Source organism: Hydra vulgaris, chromosome 12 (genome assembly GCF_038396675.1).
Source record: "Hydra vulgaris chromosome 12, alternate assembly HydraT2T_AEP".
In the NCBI taxonomy this organism is placed as follows: Eukaryota; Metazoa; Cnidaria; class Hydrozoa; order Anthoathecata; family Hydridae; genus Hydra; species Hydra vulgaris.
Window position 1 is genome coordinate 84,206,819 of NC_088931.1, and position 19,219 is coordinate 84,226,037.

Below are 19,219 nucleotides of genomic sequence, written 5' to 3' on the forward strand. Positions count from 1 at the left end.
TTAAAAGATAATTTTAATATTCCAAATAAAAAAGTTTTTGCTTAACATAAAACTACTGAACGTGTACATATAATGTATGCAAAAAATAAAGGCCTGTACGTAAAATATTTAGTACGTAAAATAAAGGCCTCTCAAAGCATTTTTTTTGTGTGACAAATTTAGTTCTATTACTTTATCTATGAATTCTTAAATAAAATTTGTACAAAAATAAAATAATATTTTTGTTCAAACGATAAAACTTTTTAGTTTTTATTGAGTATTTTTTTAAATGTTTAAACGCTCATACAATTTTCTTATGTTCTAACCAATAATGTAAACAAATGATAAAAAAAAACACTTTCAAAATATATTTTTATTATTAATTTGGATAGTTACTTTTCTTTTTATAGAATTCTTGAATTAAACTAGAACTGCGGATAAGAGTCAATAGTTGCTCTTTGGAGTTTTTTTTTTTTTTGTAAATTCACCTGCCCAAGGCCTGTGAATGTGGTTATAACCCTCTCTCAACTCAATAACTCTGAAACACGAACCTTGAGGAACAAGGCCGCTGCGCAAAGAAACAAGTTGAGTGCGGTACTACCAGGGACTTTATTACATTAAAAGGTTATTCTTAGTCGCCCTTCACAAAATTTGGTCATCTGGTACTGTCGGGCAAACATGAGTCTACACCTCTGATATATATTAATGTGCCTTAGAACCTTGTTTAGATAAAAAATCACTCAGTCTTTTTAATGTACTGTAGCTTTTGTGATTAATTAAATTAATTCAAGTCTAACTTAAGCTCAATTGTCCAATTATTATTTTTTTAAATTTTATTGCGGAAAAACTACAGTTTTTTATAAAAAATAAAAAACATGAACTTTTATAAGTTTATAATAGGTAATGAACCCATTAAATAGATAATGTACTAAATATTGAACCATTAAAGGTAAGATAACCACTGCACATAATAGTAATAATACAATACTGTTGAGATTTGATGCCATAAAATTTATTACAGACAAAATGAGAAAATCAAAAATACTTAAGTCTAGCTTAGCTTTAAATAAGTTAATATTTTTAACTTCTATTGTTTCAAATGGTAATCTATTCCAGAATTTGACCTAATGGTTTGTAAAAAAACAACTCATGATTATGATTTAAGTAATTCTTTTAAATGATGATTATTAGCTCGAATATTTGAAGATGGGCTTGAAACATTTAACAAGCATGGGTGCTTTGGTGGTATTTTCCAAGTTATTTTCTCAACATTATGATACATTTATACACTTTTATAAGATCACTTTATATTCTTCAGTGTTTTAAGGATGTCAATTTTATTATTTTTAGTACTTTGTTGTATAAGAAATGACGCAACTCTGGTACAGATTCTGTTACTTGTTTTTCTATTCTTTAATTTTTTTTATTTTTTAAACATCTTTGCTTCCAACAAAGCTGCAAGCAACCACTAATTAAAGTTGGAAGTTACTGGAAGAGAAAAGATGAAGATTGTAGAGCAAGATAACGATTGACGGATGACTTAAAGGATCGCAAATTATATGAATCAGGAAAGCAAGATGAATGAACCAAATTCCAAAGAACTGATGTTCAAGGAAAAAAACTAGACGAATAAGAGTTTTTGGAGCACTTAGGAATAGTCACAGAAAAAGGATGAGACCTAATTCAATGACGAGTAACTCGAGAATGAATTTTAGTAGATGGCACAAGAGACGCTAGCTCTTTAGAGCAGTGCCCATTATAGTATTTGTAGAAAAGAGATAGAGAAGCAACATTACAACGATATGATAATGGTTGGAGGTTGGCTGCAAGAGCAGGTCCAACTATGTTTACAATGCGTTTTCGCACCTTGTCTAAAAGAGAAAGAGCATCATTAGAAGATGCATCCCAGATATGGGAACAGTTTTCCATAAAAGACTTGAGATTTATAGAGATAGAAAATAGAATCTAAAGTAAGAAAGGTGCACACACATGTATACATAGTTTTTAAGCTTCAATTAGGTCATGCCCTCTACTCATTCTTTATTTAGCCTGTTGTAGACACCATCAAGACTAATACAAGTAAGTTAGTAGTAATTTTTTAATTATATTATCTAAAATATAATGGAACGCAATATACATAATATAAATATAATAATACAATATTGCAATAACACAATAACATAATCTTCCACCCATTTAATAGATATTTATATATATTTTTTGACTTGTTTAAGTTTTGAAGGCAATCTTCTAGTACAATGTAGACGTTTAGTGTTAACTAGTTTTGAGTAGTAATGATGTTAGGATATGGATTAACGGGTGGTGTAATATTGGTATTTGTAGTTGTTTTATTTGTAGAAGGTAAATCATTAGTAGCAGATGGAAGATGGCAATCAATTGGTGATATCAGGTTACTTTAATCAGGTTTAAAGTTATTGCTAGTGTTTGTAACTGTTGAACTATCTTTTTTGAGTGAAATCGATGTCTCAAAGGTTTCTGGTGGTTGGAGTGGCACATGGTGCTAAATGTTGTGTTGATACAATTTCAACTCTGCCATTCATATATTTTATACGTGCATAGTGTGGTGATATAGTTTTAAGCAAAGTGACTGGTTCTAAGTGGGTCTCCTTTCAATCGGAGGTGATTTTTATGTAGGAAAGTATCTTCTTAATTCTACTAGGAAGTCAAGTAGATCAACACCAGAAAAAGTTGAGCATTTGAAACCCATCAGCCTGTTGTGTGGGCTAGAATTTGTTGAAGTGCATAGTATTGAATAGAGGATAGAGCTGCCAGGCTTGGTCGGGAAGTGGGAGCGATCGCTCTTAATAACTGACCACGGGAATAATATTTAGTTGCGAAAAACTGGCCAGATTTTTTAGTCATTTTGAGAATATTTCAAAAAACAAAACAAAAAAAGCGCAAAAAAGATTAATTGGACTGATGAGAGACAATTACAAAAAAGAAAAAAAAACTAGAAAAAGAAAATAACTTTTAACGCGAAAAAACTTAACGCAAAATAAATTACGCTTAGAACAAATATTTTCGAAACATTGCTCTTTTATAATTTTTTTATAAAATTAAGCAACATTTTTTATATAAAGTAACATCTTACGATTGCTTAATAAGGAAACAAATGTTCTTTTATTTATTAAAGAGTTTAATATAATTTTTATTTATGTGCTTGTGTCTTATATCCAGTGGTGGATTAAGAAGGGTTGGGGTTAAAGGGAGCTATAGCCCCAAGCCCCGCAATAGTCGAGGGGATATTTTTAAAAATCATTATAATGTTGTGGCACATAAAAAGACTTTCAATATAAAAATAGCCCTCGGCCCCAAAAAGTCTAACAAGATTCTAATAAAACTAACGGTAGCTTTAGTTTTATTTTAGCTAAATTATTTTATAAATAAAAAAGTTAATTTTTTTAATAACAACTTTATGCTTTGTGTGAAAATTTTAACATATTTGAAACAATTCTTCTTAGTAAGATGAACAAATCGAATAATTAAATCATTGAGTTACTGTAGAAATTAAATTAATTAGATAGAAATCAACTAAAAAGGTTAAAAGTACCTTATGAAGAAGAAGCGGAACTGCTTCACAATATTGCTGATGATGTATAGTGAGTGGGTTATTTAATTTTAGTTCGTATTTAAAACAGAAAAAAGTAGCTGTAAGTATAACTAGTTTGTAAGAATGGCAACTGAAGCGAAAATATTTAGAGCTAGTAAACCAATATCTAAAAACTTAAAAACTTTACTTTATATCTAATAACTTTCTAAATATATATATAGCGCTAGTTACTTTGTATGCATGTTTGTGTAACCAGAAACTTCTTTTACGTTTATTTCATAATTAGTTTTATTAACTTCGATGATTATTAACAATTTCATTGAAAAAGCAATTATTGTTGAAAGTCTTTTTGTTTACAAAATAAATCGTAAAAATTGCTTCAAAAGAATACATTAGAATAAAAAACAGATACACAAAATTACATTTACATAAAAAATACATACTTTTTAAATAAAAAATAAGAATATATTAATAAAAATCAACAATACATAACTTTCAAAATTAAAAAAAATATATATTTAAAACATTTATTTTTGTAAACAATTAATTATAGTTTAAAAGATTTACAGCTTTGCAGATATGGCTTCGAGAATGAGCCATAGTATTAAAGTATTAGTTCGTTTGATATATGCTTATAAAAGAATTTATGCTAGAAATATCAACAAATTTCGAATAATACAATTTTTAAAACAATTCAACAGAAAACTCTAGAACTTTATTTCGCTTAGTCAGCGTATTTTTTGAATTAATAGAATTAGTTTGTTCGTAGATTTGGTGGGTTTTTAGTGTTTGCAAATATTCTTTTTATTCTTCTGCACCAAGATGTTTTGAGAACATTCAAGTTAATTTATGCTTCTATGTATGTCTGTAAAACAAAAACTTTTTGTTTTTACATACATAAACTTAAATGTTTTCAAAACGACTACACCTGGCTAGTTTTTTGCAACTAAATATTATTTCCGTGGTCAGTAATCAAAAGCAATTGCTCCCGCTTCCCAACCAAGCCTGAGCTGCGAGCAGTACCAGTTCCCAGTCAGTTTTTTATAATTCAAAACTTCGTAAAGCCAACTTTATTGATTTCATGATTGTGGAATTTAGTCTTTTGCATTGCCTGTTCCCTTGTGGTCAATATGATGTTGCTGACATTGTTGCCTATAAGAAAGTTTTTCAGTTTACTTCGTTCAAAACAAAAGAGTACCACAATCGGAGTGAATGCAGGCAGGGTGCCAAAGAGAGAAAATATTTCTAAAAGATATTTTATTACTGTATCAGAGGTGATTTGGGAGCAAGGGAATGCAAATGGGTATCTGGAATACTCATCAATTATGACTAAAAGGTATTGTTCGCTGTTTTTGAGGGAAGAGGGTCAACAAAATCCATAGTGAGTCTTTTCCATGGTATAGTAAAGGAGATGAGTTGACCAGATCGCATTTGAAAAAATTTTGGTTTGAGCTCCCAGCATACCTAACAGCCAGAAATTATGTCTCTAATTTCACGATAACGTAGGGTAAATTCTGTGTCTTGCATAGTGTTACTCTCGAGTGGGATAGTTTGATATGTAGTTGCTGTAATGTACTAACTAATTGGTATTTATGGCAAGATATCTAATGAGTACATCTGCTGCAATATTTTCCAGATTTATATGAATTATTGAACCGATATTCAGATAGTTCTAATCTTGTAAGTTTGTCACATTTTATTTTGTAAGTTTGTCATCTTGTAAGTTTGTCACTTTTTATTTTGGAAATTTGTCCTGGATTAAAAAAGGATACAACTTTTTGATCTGTTAAAATATCGGAGTAGAAAACAATAGATGTCTCCATTGATGACAACATTCCATAACAGCCATTGCTTCTTGTTCTATGACAGACTGATGACTTTCAGGCCTCGATAGGACTCTGGAGCAGAATGCAATAGGTCTTCCTTCTTGACTTAGCATTCCACCAATAGCAGTTTAAAAAGTGTCAGTTTCGATTTTAAGTGGAATATTTGGGTAAGGTATCTCTAAAGACGCAGTGGTTAGTTGGTCTTTTAGTTGTTTAATGGCAGAGATAGCTTTATCTGAAAATGGGATATTTTTGCTAATTGAGTGACAAGAATTAGATAGAATGGTAGTTAGATTGGTGCAGTTAGGGATCCAATTAGCTTAGTATGCAAAGAAGCCTATCAAGCTGTTAAATTGTTTAATGTTAGTTGGAATAGGATATTATTGTAATGCCTGGAACCTTTCAGGATCTGGTTTCAACATTATGTTTTCTATTAGGTGCCCAAGAAAACAGAGTGAGGTTTGAGAAAACTTACACTTTTTATTGTTCATTTTCATTCCAAAATCGTTTGCTTGTATTTTAAATGCTGTGAGGTTTTTGTTGTGTCCTTCTTGATTAGATCCACATATAATATCATCTTGATAAGGGTGTTTTGTAGTTTGTATTTTGAGACAAAATCATCGATGATGCGTTGAAAGATGGCTACTGCATTTGTACATCCAAATAAGATTTTTTTAAATTCATACAATTTTCCATTAGCTTCAAAGGCGGTCAATGAATAATCTTTCTTTTTTAGTGGGATTTGGTGGTAAGCATTTTTTAGGTCTATTTTACTGAATATACTGTTTATAGCTACCATATTTAGTAGTTCATCTATTCTAGGACATGGGTAAGAATCCAGAGGAATATGTATATTGACGGTGTTAGAGAAGTCCATTACTAGACGAGGTTTTTTTGATAGGTTTGTAACAAAGCATTGGGCTCTACAGGGGTTTTGACTGATTTGTTTAACATCATTATTTAAGATCCAAGTAATTTCACTATTAATAAAGTCTGCATTCAGACTGTGTCATTATGAAGATGTTGCGACATCTTCATAATGACACAGTGTTTATTTAAAATGCTTATACTGATAAGAGGTGATACAGCTGTTTTACAACAAAAAATTTAGTTGAATAGTGGTTTCCTATTATTAAGGTACTGTCATAATGGCCAATTATATTTGTGCGAGTTAATTATCTGCAAGACAGATTGATTTCTGATATTTGTGTTAAAGTTGAAGAGTATTTTGGAATATTTTATGATACATTGTATTAATATGATAATATAATAAAATTGTTGCAGACCTGATCAAGACTAATACAAGTTAGTAGAAAGGTTTTTATTACATTATCTAAAATATAAAGGAACGCAATATACATAATATAAATATAATAACACAATATTGCAATAACACAATACAATATCACATAGGCTTAGCTGTTTCATATTACCTTTCTATTCTTGTACGTGTTTTTATCCCCAATCTTTTAGTGCTTTGTAATTTTGGATATCTGTTGCTTTTCACATTCGGCTCAGCACATTTAGTTCTCCCATCCCATCCCTCTTGGTCTACTATGTTATTGGTGAACAATTATTAATAATAATAATTATTAATTGTTATGCAATTATTAATAATAATTGTTAATAATTTTTTATGTATATTTCACTAATAACATAGTAGACCAAAAGGGAGGGGACAGGTAGAAAAACAAAAATAATTTGGGAAGAAGTGGGATTCGTTCCATAGACATTTGGCGTATGAAGTAAACGCCTTATCCAAATAAGCTAAAAGTGTGTATACTTATGGAACAAATAAGTATAAATATATATTATAAAAAGTTATACATAAAAGTATACGCATAAATTACATTAATATAAACAAACTTGCAAATGGCTGTGACCAAGTTGTCTTAAATAAAATACTCAGGCGTGGACATACAAGACTAAAAACAGCAAGCGTTTCCTGGTAAGGTTTGTATTGCGAATTCTAAATGCGGATGAATAAAACTGCAATACAGCAACTTTATTAGTTCACTTTATACTTTAATGATTTTAATATTATATGTTAATATAATATGATATCATATGAGGATATTATTTGGAAAATGCATATACTAAAATTTTATAAAATTATTTAAATTTTGAAAAAGTGTTTAAAATAGTTTTCTTGTTTATGATACGCTAATTTAATTGCTATTAAAAGCGAAAAGTTTGAAAGTGAAAAGAAGTTAAAGCGAAAAGTTTGAAAGCAAAAAGAAGTTAAAGCGAAAAGTTTGAAAGCAAAAAGAAGTTAAAGCGAAAAGTTTGAAAGCAAAAAGAAGTTAAAGCGAAAAGTTTAAAAGCAAAAAGAAGTGAAAGCGAAAAGTTTGAAAGCAAAAAGAAGTTAAAGCGAAAAGTTTGAAAGCAAAAAGAAGTTAAAGCGAAAAGTTTGAAAGCAAAAAGAAGTTAAAGCGAAAAGTTTGAAAGCAAAAAGAAGTGAAAGCGAAAAGTTTGAAAGCAAAAAGAAGTGAAAGCAAAAAGAAGTGAAAGCGAAAAGTTTGAAAGCAAAAAGAAGTGAAAGCGAAAAGTTTGAAAGCAAAAAGAAGTGAAAGCGAAAAGTTTGAAAGCAAAAAGAAGTGAAAGCGAAAAGTTTGAAAGCAAAAAGAAGTTAAAGCGAAAAGTTTGAAAGCAAAAAGAAGTTAAAGCGAAAAGTTTGAAAGCAAAAAGAAGTTAAAGCGAAAAGTTTGAAAGCAAAAAGAAGTTAAAGCGAAAAGTTTGAAAGCAAAAAGAAGTGAAAGCGAAAAGTTTGAAAGCAAAAAGAAGTTAAAGCGAAAAGTTTGAAAGCAAAAAGAAGTTAAAGCGAAAAGTTTGAAAGCAAAAAGAAGTTAAAGCGAAAAGTTTGAAAGCAAAAAGAAGTGAAAGCGAAAAGTTTGAAAGCAAAAAGAAGTGAAAGCAAAAAGAAGTGAAAGCGAAAAGTTTGAAAGCAAAAAGAAGTGAAAGCGAAAAGTTTGAAAGCAAAAAGAAGTTAAAGCGAAAAGTTTGAAAGCAAAAAGAAGTTAAAGCGAAAAGTTTGAAAGCAAAAAGAAGTTAAAGCGAAAAGTTTGAAAGCAAAAAGAAGTGAAAGCGAAAAGTTTGAAAGCAAAAAGAAGTGAAAGCAAAAAGAAGTGAAAGCGAAAAGTTTGAAAGCAAAAAGAAGTGAAAGCGAAAAGTTTGAAAGCAAAAAGAAGTGAAAGCGAAAAGTTTGAAAGCAAAAAGAAGTGAAAGCGAAAAGTTTGAAAGCAAAAAGAAGTGAAAGCGAAAAGTTTGAAAGCAAAAAGAAGTGAAAGCGAAAAGTTTGAAAGCAAAAAGAAGTGAAAGCGAAAAGTTTGAAAGCAAAAAGAAGTTAAAGCGAAAAGTTTGAAAGTGAAAAGAAGTGAAAAATTTTTTCTTTGATCCTTTTATTTTTTAATACTTGGTTTTTATCTTTGTTTTAAAAACGCTCCAATAAATTTATTTTTTATCAATATAATTCAATAATTAAAAATTAATAATTTATTAATACTTTTATATTATTAATTCTTCTACTTATAATATATTCAAGTATATACTAAATTTATCGTTGTTAAAACTTTTATCTAAAAACTATTACATATTAATAGAAACTAGCAATTTTTCAGCTTTAATATCCCTGAACTCATTAATTCGCCTTCTTAAAGTATTGTATGCAGCGTATGAAACATATATGTAACGATGTAAACTATAATCATTAAGTTTTTTGCTTCACTTATTTAAATTAATTTTATTTTATCAATGACGAAAATCATTTTTTCTTAAATGATTGAAGCTCTTATTTTATTACTATTTCAATATAAAAATTTTATATATTATTTTATTAATTATATAATTATATATAATAAATTATGTCTTTAACTATGAACAGTTTTTCTTACACCTGCACTTAGTCATTTATTTTATTTTTCTCTAAATCTTTTTATTTATTTTCTCATAAGTTTTGCTGCAAATTGCAAATAAATGAATGGTTTATAGATAAATTAAAAATTACTAATTGAGCACTTGCTCTTTTTTTTATTATAACAGGATTATTAAAAATATATATATTTATTAAAAATCTCATTTTATGTAAATTTAATAATTTTTATAGTGTTCCATTAAACAAATTGATTGATGTTTTAAAATTTAATTTTTAAAATTTGTTTTATTAAACAAATTGTTTAATACTAAGAAGACAAATGTTAAAAACAATTTAAAGTATCAAGTATTCAGTTTAAATAGATCTGCAAACAAGAGTTAGTAACATTATTATGAACTAATTAACACTAGCAGTTTTTAAAACAGTTTTAATGAGCAAGAGATAAAAAATGTGCGAAAGTTTTGCTTCTTTAACTTAAGAGATTTATTTCATTATTATTTGAAATCATTATATGTAATTAAGAACATAATCTCAACTGTACTTTTTTTTCACTTAACCTTTTCTTTTTCGCTCAGCTTTTCCCACCATTTGCGAAGACATTGCAATGAAATGAATTATTTTTAAATAAATTAAAAGTTATCAATTGCCTGCTGGTGCTTTTAAAAAAAGCATTGATTTAATTTAAAATTGTTCTTATTAAAATAATTTTATTCTTTACCTTCAAGCATTAACTTATTTTAGTATTTATAAAGTTTTTTCAAGAAGAACTATTACTAAGATTTAAACAAAGAAAAAAGAAAAATTTTGACCATTCAAAAAAACAAACAATTGACCACCAATTCCTTGACACCAATTGACCTCATTTTTCCTAATTCCGAGGGTTGATATATATATATATATATATATATATATATATATATATATATATATATATATATATATATATATATATATATATATATATAAAACATTTGTAATTAAATATAATAAATAAAATTTTAGCTATCAAATTCAAACCATCAATCAATGTACTTACTAGATTAAATCAGATTAAATAAAACTTTAACTATCAAATTCAAACCCTCAATCAATGTATGAACTAAATTAAATTAGATTAAATAAAACTTGAACTATCAAATTCAAACCCTCAATCAATGTATGTACTAGATTAAATCAAATTAAATAAAACTTGAACAAACATAAATAAATTTAGACAAACTTAAATAAAATTTAAATATTTGAACTTGAACTATTTTAAATTAAAGATCATAGATATGCAAATATGAACATACAAACTATTGGTTATAAAAACTTAGATTCCCATCTAGTATATATGCACACCATGTACACCCATTGCTCAAACTTGTTTTTATCAAAACTAACCACGACCCAAATCAGGTTTCAGTTGTTTACTTATTGCAGTCAAGTCAAAATTATAAAAAAAATTTACATACATAAAAAGTAAATAAAATTTATTTTACTATACCTTGTTTTTTTTCACATATTCTTCTTGAATTTCATCTCCAACACATGCTAACTTAATAGCAACTTCTTTAATTTGTTCTTGAGTAGGTCCTACTTGAGTAGGTGTAGAAGATTGATACTCAACAACTTCATAAGGCATTGAGCAACGCTTAAAATGTCGTTGTTCTCCAACATCAGAGTGGTGATCAAAATCATCAGATTTCAAAAGATTTCCAACAAGATAATTTTCATCATAAGCTCCAGAAGATCGCGATAAAATTGGAGTCAATCCAGCAATCTCACTCATATTCCCAGATTTTAGAGTTTTTCCTGCATCTCTTTGAAGTTGAGAATTATAAGGAACGCGATGAACTACAATAATAATTGTTTATAAAAATAAAAACCGTTTATCAAACTTTTTAATAAAATGTTAACAATAAATTCCATTTGAAAACATCCAGTATGCAACTTAGATTTTGCTGATTTTTACACAACTCAAAGATTTTAATAAGTTATGAACATTCTCAAAATTTTATCATCTAATTCCAAATGGTTTCAAAGATATGACAAACTTTTCCTTGAACCAACAAAAATCTGCCATTTAAAAAAATGGTTTTGATCATTGTTTCTGTTTAGTGAGCAATGGAAAGTTGAAAATGTGTACACTTATATATTTTGAGGCAAGAAATCCAATAAAACAACTTATAATATTTAAAAGTAAACAAAACACTTGTAATTTTTACCTTTATCGCAATTTTACTGGGATGAATTTAATTACAAAAATGCCAATGTAGCTCAGTTGTTTTTTTTAAGATACCCTCCTGAATAGTTTAGTTATAGTTGTTACAAAGAATTGGGGAGTGGTCTTTTCTTAAACGGAAAAAAAAAATTCCACCCCCTCCTTCTTTTTCCATTTCAATGCATTTTTTACATTTGGATAAAAAATTTTTGTTTAATATTTCTAAGAATTTTATTAAATTTTTATTACTTAACTAAACAAAATTGACTTACTAAATTAATTGTAATGAATAATAAACAGTCACTTTTTTATTGACAAGTGGCCAACATTTGGTTGAGACAATTATTGGTAAAAACATCAATATTTAATAAAGTTGTTTATCATCACTTTCTGCATCTACCTTTGATTTTTTACCTAAAAATATTTTAAAGAAAATAGTTCTCATAGCAATAGGGGAGGGAGTTCCAGTTAGGCAACATAATCCAATAGTGGTAAGGGTAATTTGGTAATTCAGAAGGTTGTGTTTCTAATTTTGCGCTATCCTTTTAAATTTGAATTAAAAGTATTATTTTAATAGGTCAGGGGTGTACTCTCATGATTGTGGCATTCCTGTGGCACAGGACAACTTGTTTTCACCAAGGATAACTAAAATTTTTAAAAAATACCTGTCAGTAGCCCGGCAGGAGGACCAGACAGTTTGTTACTTACAAAAGTGTATTTATTAATAAAACTGTATTTTGATCTGTAAAGATTTTATTCCTTGCGGTTATTTAAAAGAAAACTTAAAAACCATTTAAAGTAGCATACACTTTGTTTAACAATGAGTACACTACGGTGCGTTATTTAATTTTACCAAACTTAATAAAAAAAACTACTGTCTTTTTAAATGTTGTTTTTGCACTTTGAAGCGTGCTTCTTTACAATTTAAATGAGTTTTAAAATTACATTTTCTTTCATTTCCAAATGCTATTGTATCGTTTTTTAAATCTTAAAGTCGCATTTTGAATCACGTGAATGGGCAGTTGAATCATTAATAACACTGAATCTCTTTTGCTTTTCATTAGTATAATATATTTTTTTTAACTTTGCCAAACAAAACTAACAAAATAAAAAACATTATTATGATGCACATGAAAAATCATTATTAGAATGCAATTTATGATGCACATGGAAATCTTTTTTTTCTTAAAAAAAAAAAAAAAAAGTCCTAGTGTAATGAAAAATGTTCAAAACATAAAAAACATTTTAAAATATTCAACTAAATTAAATTTGATTGAAGATTGAGAGAGAATAGAAAATTTTTCTGTATATAAAATGTTTCTTTACAGTTTTAGCTTTAAACATTTTTGCTTCACGTAATGAAACCTTGTTAAGATTGACAAAAACAAATAATATGATACAGATATCGACTACGACAAAAATGACAACTCATTTTTAATTTAATTAATTAATAAACTCACTTTTAATATATTTCTTATTAGACATATTTTAGTAGTCAGATGTTTAAATTTTTTTTTCTTCATTATTTTCACCCGAGAGAAAATACAAAAAAACTTTTACATCAGACTACTGATTATCATAGCGGACGACTCAAATGAGAAATAAAAACTGTTTTAGACACTGCAGGGCGACTGGGAAAAAACCAGAGGGTACACCACTGTAGGTGAGTTTATATTTTCTAACTTTTATGACCTGACCGGTCTCAGAAATTAGAAAATAAATAAAACTTTTTTTTTTTTAGTTTTGAGATTTTTTTTGTTCATAACAAGTAAAATCAGGGATGCAGATACCCAAAAGGACTCCAGCTTTGTATCTTTACTTTTTCCTGGTCTCTGGTGTCCAGAAACTTTAATTATGTTAGTTGGCTTATGATCTGCAAAAAGAAAAAAATTCATAAGATTTAATGACTTGGAACTTATTGTTTTTAAGCCTTGAAACCTTGCCAGCATTTTACCTAAAGACTCTGGGTACAAAAGCTAAAATTTTTTTCCCATTAGTAGTGCATAAGCTTTTTATATATTTTTAGAGCTATGGATACTAAAAATTATAGTCATTACAAAGAATTTCTAATTCTTTGTAATAACTCTAACTAAACTATTCAGGATGACATCTAAAAAAAAAAATCTAGCTACATTGGCATTTTTGTAATTAAACTCTCCCCAGTAAAATTGTGATAAAGGTAAAAATTACAGGTGTTATGTTTACTTTTAAATATTTCAAGTTGTTTTATTGGATTCCTTGCCTCAAAATATGTAATTGTACACAATTTCAGTTTTCTATTGCACACAGAACCAGGATGTGACTGGGGTTGCAATTTGAGCGGGGCCAGGTTTGATAAAATATAGCTGTGGCTGGGGCCAGGTTTGTGACCGGGGCTGCATAAATAGTTATACATCCTAAAGTATATTTTTATTTAAAAATTCATGTTATATTTTGTATATATATGCAGGCCTCGGCAGGAATAAATGAGCGCGAGGGTGGAGAAAAGCTCTCCTAAAATGAACATGATGAGCTATGCAAGCTGCTCCTCCAAACAGCTTTGGTTTTAACACAAGCTATCTGTTTATTTATATAAAAATAGTTTATTAAATACGAAATTTGTAGTTTTTTTTCTAATTTGCTTTTATAACTCTTACCCATCTTCATGTTTTCGTTTTATATACAACCAACAACTTTTTAAGTGTTCAGTTAATCATTTCTTAGCTTTTTTTAACCCTACCCTGTATTTTAAAGTAACTCATAACTTAATAGTGTTTACTTGCAGCCTTGTTGGAAGTAAATAAGAGTTTAAAAACATATAAATATATGCCAATATTTAATAAATGGTAAATATAAGTATAAAATTACAATATATAAAGTATTATAAATTTTTTTCTAACCCAGGCTATTAACCTCTGCTAAATCTTAAAACTTTGCCAGGGCTAGGGCCGTGTTTACAAAATGTTTTATTTTCACCCGGGGCCAGGGCCCCGGTCACTTCCTACACAGAACATAAACAATGAACAAAACTATTTTTTAAAATGGTGGATTTTTGTTGGTTCAAAGAAAAGTTTGGATAGTCATATCTTTGAAACGGTTTAGAATTAGATGATAAAATTTTGCGATTGTTCATAACTTATTAAAATCTTTGCGTAGTGTAAAAACTAGCAAAACCTGAGATTTAGTGTTGCAATTTATAAAAAAATTGGATGCTTTCACATGGAATTGCCCAATAAATAATAGTAGATTAAACTAATAATACTACTTATCAATAAAAAAAAATTAAATTAAGATAAAATGAATTAAAAGCATAAATTATTTTAAGATAACAGAAAAGATATCTCAAAGAAAAATTATGAAATGTGTTATTTTACTAATTACTGCAATTCATAACTTAAGCCATTTTTTAGCCATAATTTAAGGTCATTTTTTTAAAGTCAATTAATGTTTGCACGCCACTAGCCAAAATAACTTTGCGAAAAACTTTTTGTGCAAAAAGTTAGAATAACTAAAATAAATAAAAACTAAAATAAATGAAACAAATAAAAAAAAAACTTAAAAAAAGACAACTTTAACAATGGTAATATAAAAATAATAATATAAAAATTAAATTAAAATAAAAATATCCCATGAATTAAATAAATTTTTTTTAATGCAATCTTGTTTGATCTTTTTATTGCTTAAATATTTTAATAATAATAATAATAAAAATATTTAAGCAATAAAAATATTATTGCTTAAATATTTTTATTATTCGTGGAATAAAAAATAATGGAAAAAGGAAATAAAAATAATGGAAAAAGGGAATAAAAAAAAGGGAAAAAGGGAATAAAAAAGGAACAAAATAAAAGTTCAGAAGAAATATCAGAAATTGTCATCAAAACGTAACAATTTTAAATTTTTGAACAACCCTGCACAAAAATCTGTAATTAGGCCATTTTTAAAGTAAAAAAATATTTAATTTTTAAAATAATAATAAATGCAAACTTTATGAAATCAATAATAAATTATCGCCATAGTTTACAACACAAAATTCTTCCAAGACGATATTGATAATGTAACTAAATGGTCTGACAAAGGAATGATAAATTTTAACACTGAAAAATGTAAAATTTTGAAAATTTATGTTGTTTTAATGAGGAAAATTAAAAACAGTATAACAATATAAAATTTTTTAACCTAAGTACCTGAAAAATATTTTTTTAACAAAAGTAAGATTTAAATAATTGATAAAATAAAACATTTAACAAAATGTTGAAATAACAGTATACATTTTTGTGAACAAAAATAATTATCCTTAATCATATATTTCTTCCAAAGACATTTTTTTTGTGCAGAGTCAGTAAGTACAGATAAAGCTTTCACATGCTGACATATCTTTGTGTAATATTCTTTTGCATTTCTTGCATTTAACTTTTGAAAGGATTGCATCATAGCTATTATCTTTATCCCAAAAACTAAACTATAATTTTTTTTTTAAACAAAAGTTTTATTCTTCTATTACTTTTAGTAGCGTTATTTATTTTCAATTATTAATACTGCAACTGCATGTTTATTTTCTTATTCATCCCTGTATTATTTAAATACAAACACATATAAAAATTGAGTAAAAAACAGTATAAATCAGACATGTCAGAAATATACAATACAGTAAACAATTGAATAATCACCTTCACTAAACTCTTTAGAATTTCTTTTCTGAGGCAAATTTTCTTCAAAATCGGATTGGAAATAGTAGTCAAACAAATCCTCTGCTTGCCTCATGCATTTGTTTCGTAAATCATTAGAAATTTTAACCATTTTACGTTATAATTAATAACTCTATAAGTATATACAAATACATATTGACAGTTTCACATAATGAATAAATATTATATATATGTATATATATATAATATATATATATATATATATAAATATATATATATATATAAATATATATATATATATATATGTATATATATATATATATATATATATATATATATATATATATATATATATATATATATATATATATATATATATATATATATATATATATATATATATATATATATTAGGGTGGTGGTAAAAACAACTTTTTTTGAAAATGTCAGCTGACAACCCCTAAATGTGTTTTATATAATAAAATAATACTGGATTTAAAAATTTTTTGAATAAAAAATATTTTTACGGGTGCCACAAGGCCCTTATACATCAAACAGGTCCCTAATAATATTAAAAAAAAGTTTTTTAAAAGTATGTCATGTTGGGTCTCAAATGATGCAAAAATATATAAAAATTTCAAAAATATGAATCATTTTATAATTAAATTTTTATTTTAGATTTTAGTAAACAAAAAGTTACGTTTTTTAACTAAAAATGAAAAATAGGGAATTTAACAAGATTTTTTGATTATAATTTTTTTTATCTATGTTTTTTTATAAAATGAATATTATTTTTGAAATTTGTATATGATTTTGCTTCATTTGAGACCCAACATGACATACTTTTGAAAAACTTTTTTTTTTATATTATTAGGGACCTGTTTGATGTATAAGGGCCTTGTGGCACCTGTAAAAATATTTTTTATTCAAAATTTTTTTGAATCCAGTATTGTTTTATTAAATAAAACACATTTAGGGTTTGTCAGCTGACATTTGCAAAAAAAGTTGTTTTTAGCACCACCCTAATATATATATATATATATATATATATATATATATATATATATATATATATATATATATATATATATATATATATATATATATATATACATAGTTCTATAGTTTGTTGGCTTTAGGAAGAGCAGAAGGAAAAAAGTGATTCTTACGCCAACACATACGTCACTTTTAATTACTTTTGACTTTCGTCCAACATTTCCATGTTGGACGAAAGTAAAAACCATTAATTTAATTACAAATTAATCGTTTTTTAAAAAAACCACAAAAACGCAAATTTAATTGACCAGAATGTTTTTAAAAACATTCTGAATGTTTTTATAACATTTTGAATGTTTTTAACAATGTAAACAATGTTTTTATTTTTATTTTTTTTAATTAAATGTTTTTATTTTTATTTTTTTTAATAAAATGTTTTTATTTTTATTTTTTTTACTGTAAATCATTCGCGGAGTGTTGCTACATCGACTATCTTATAGCCTGACTCGCAAGGGAGTGCTGCTACATCGACTGACAAATAGCCTGACTCGCAAGGGAGTGCTGCTACATCGACTGACAAATAGCCTGACTCGCAAGGGAGTGCTGCTACATCGACTGACAAATAGCCTGACCCGCAAGGGAGTGCTGCTACATCGACTGAGGGTTTGGTTGGGGCAGGCAGTCTATCATTATTAAAAAAAAAAAATTCCGGTCTTGCATTTTAATTTTTACTTTTTGTCAACAACTTTCGGACAACATCTAAGGGTTCTATATATATATATATATATACATATTTATGTATGTATGTATATATATGTGTATATATATATATATATATATATATTTATGTATGTATGCATATATATATGTATATATATATATATATATATATATATATATATATATATATATATATATATATATATATATATATATATATACCTGTAGATGTTGTCCGAAAGTTTTTTCCATATTTTGTTGACAAAAAGTAAAAATTAAAATGCAAGAACAGAATTTTTTTTTTTTTATTAATTGATAGACTGCCTGCCCCAGCCAAACCCTCAATCGATGTAGCAACACTCCCTTGCGAGTCAGGCTATTTGTCAGTCGATGTAGCAACACTCCGCGCATGATTTACAGTAAAAAAAATAAAAATAAAAACATTTTATTAAAAAAAATAAAAATAAAAACATTGTTTATATTGTTAAAAACATTCAGAATGTTTTTAAATATTCTGGTCAATCAAATTTGCGTTTTTGTGGTTTTTTTAAAAACGATTTATTTGTAATTAAATTAATGGTTTTTACTTTTGTCCAAAACGCAAATGTTGGACGAAAGTCAAAAGTAATTAAAAGTGACGTATGTGTTGGCGTAAGAATAACTTTTTTCCTTCCGCTCTTCCCAAAGACAACAAACTATAGATCTAGATCTATATATATATATATATATATATATATATATATATATATATATATATATATATATATATATATATATATATATATATATATATATGTATATATATGTATATATATATATATATATATATATATATATATATATATATATATATATATATATATATATATATATATATAATTATATTTAGATGAATAAAAACAACTGATTAGCGGGACTTAAAGTTTCATGCCCGAAGGCAATCATCAGTCGTTAATACAAATAAAAAACGTAAACAAACTGTTACAAAAACGTAAAAAATTATTGTAGAATGACATCTGACGTTATAAACAAATCTACGTAAAAAACAAATCAAAAAACAAAAAACAAAAAGCCGTTATAGTTTACTAGTCCCCTGTGTCAAATAAAGATAATAGGAATTTTTTTGAATGTCGACACTGAGATACGATTTCGTTTTTTTTATTCAGTAGGTTTTTTCCATTATGCGAAAAAATTACATATTTTTCGTAGAGACAAAGGTGGCATATTTTTGTTGCTAGATTGTAAGGTTTACAACGTTTGACAATTTTCCATTCTATAATGGGCTTTATGTTTTGGTCTTTTAAGCTCCATATTTCCTTAGATAGTTCTGTGTCATTTCTATATTTAACTGATGCAAATGATTTGAGATGGTTTGCGTATCTTAGTTTAAAAGGTGTATTACTAATGCCAAAATATACTTTTTTA

The 19,219-nt window shown here is 26.9% G+C and overlaps 1 protein-coding gene across 4 annotated transcripts in view; it reads right to left on the bottom strand.

Moving 5' to 3' along the window:
- The window catches only part of LOC136089076 (uncharacterized), a 37,328-nt gene that overhangs the window by 1,673 nt on the left and 16,436 nt on the right, over positions 1-19,219 (bottom strand). For all 4 annotated transcript variants that reach the window (XM_065814743.1, XM_065814744.1, XM_065814745.1 and 1 more), the window contains exons 2-3: positions 16,100-16,250; positions 10,734-11,083 (exon numbers count right to left, since the gene is read on the bottom strand). In XM_065814743.1, coding sequence (XP_065670815.1) covers positions 10,734-11,083; positions 16,100-16,229 — 480 coding nt within the window. In that variant the 5' untranslated portion in view covers positions 16,230-16,250. The remainder of the gene's footprint in view (positions 1-10,733; positions 11,084-16,099; positions 16,251-19,219) is intronic.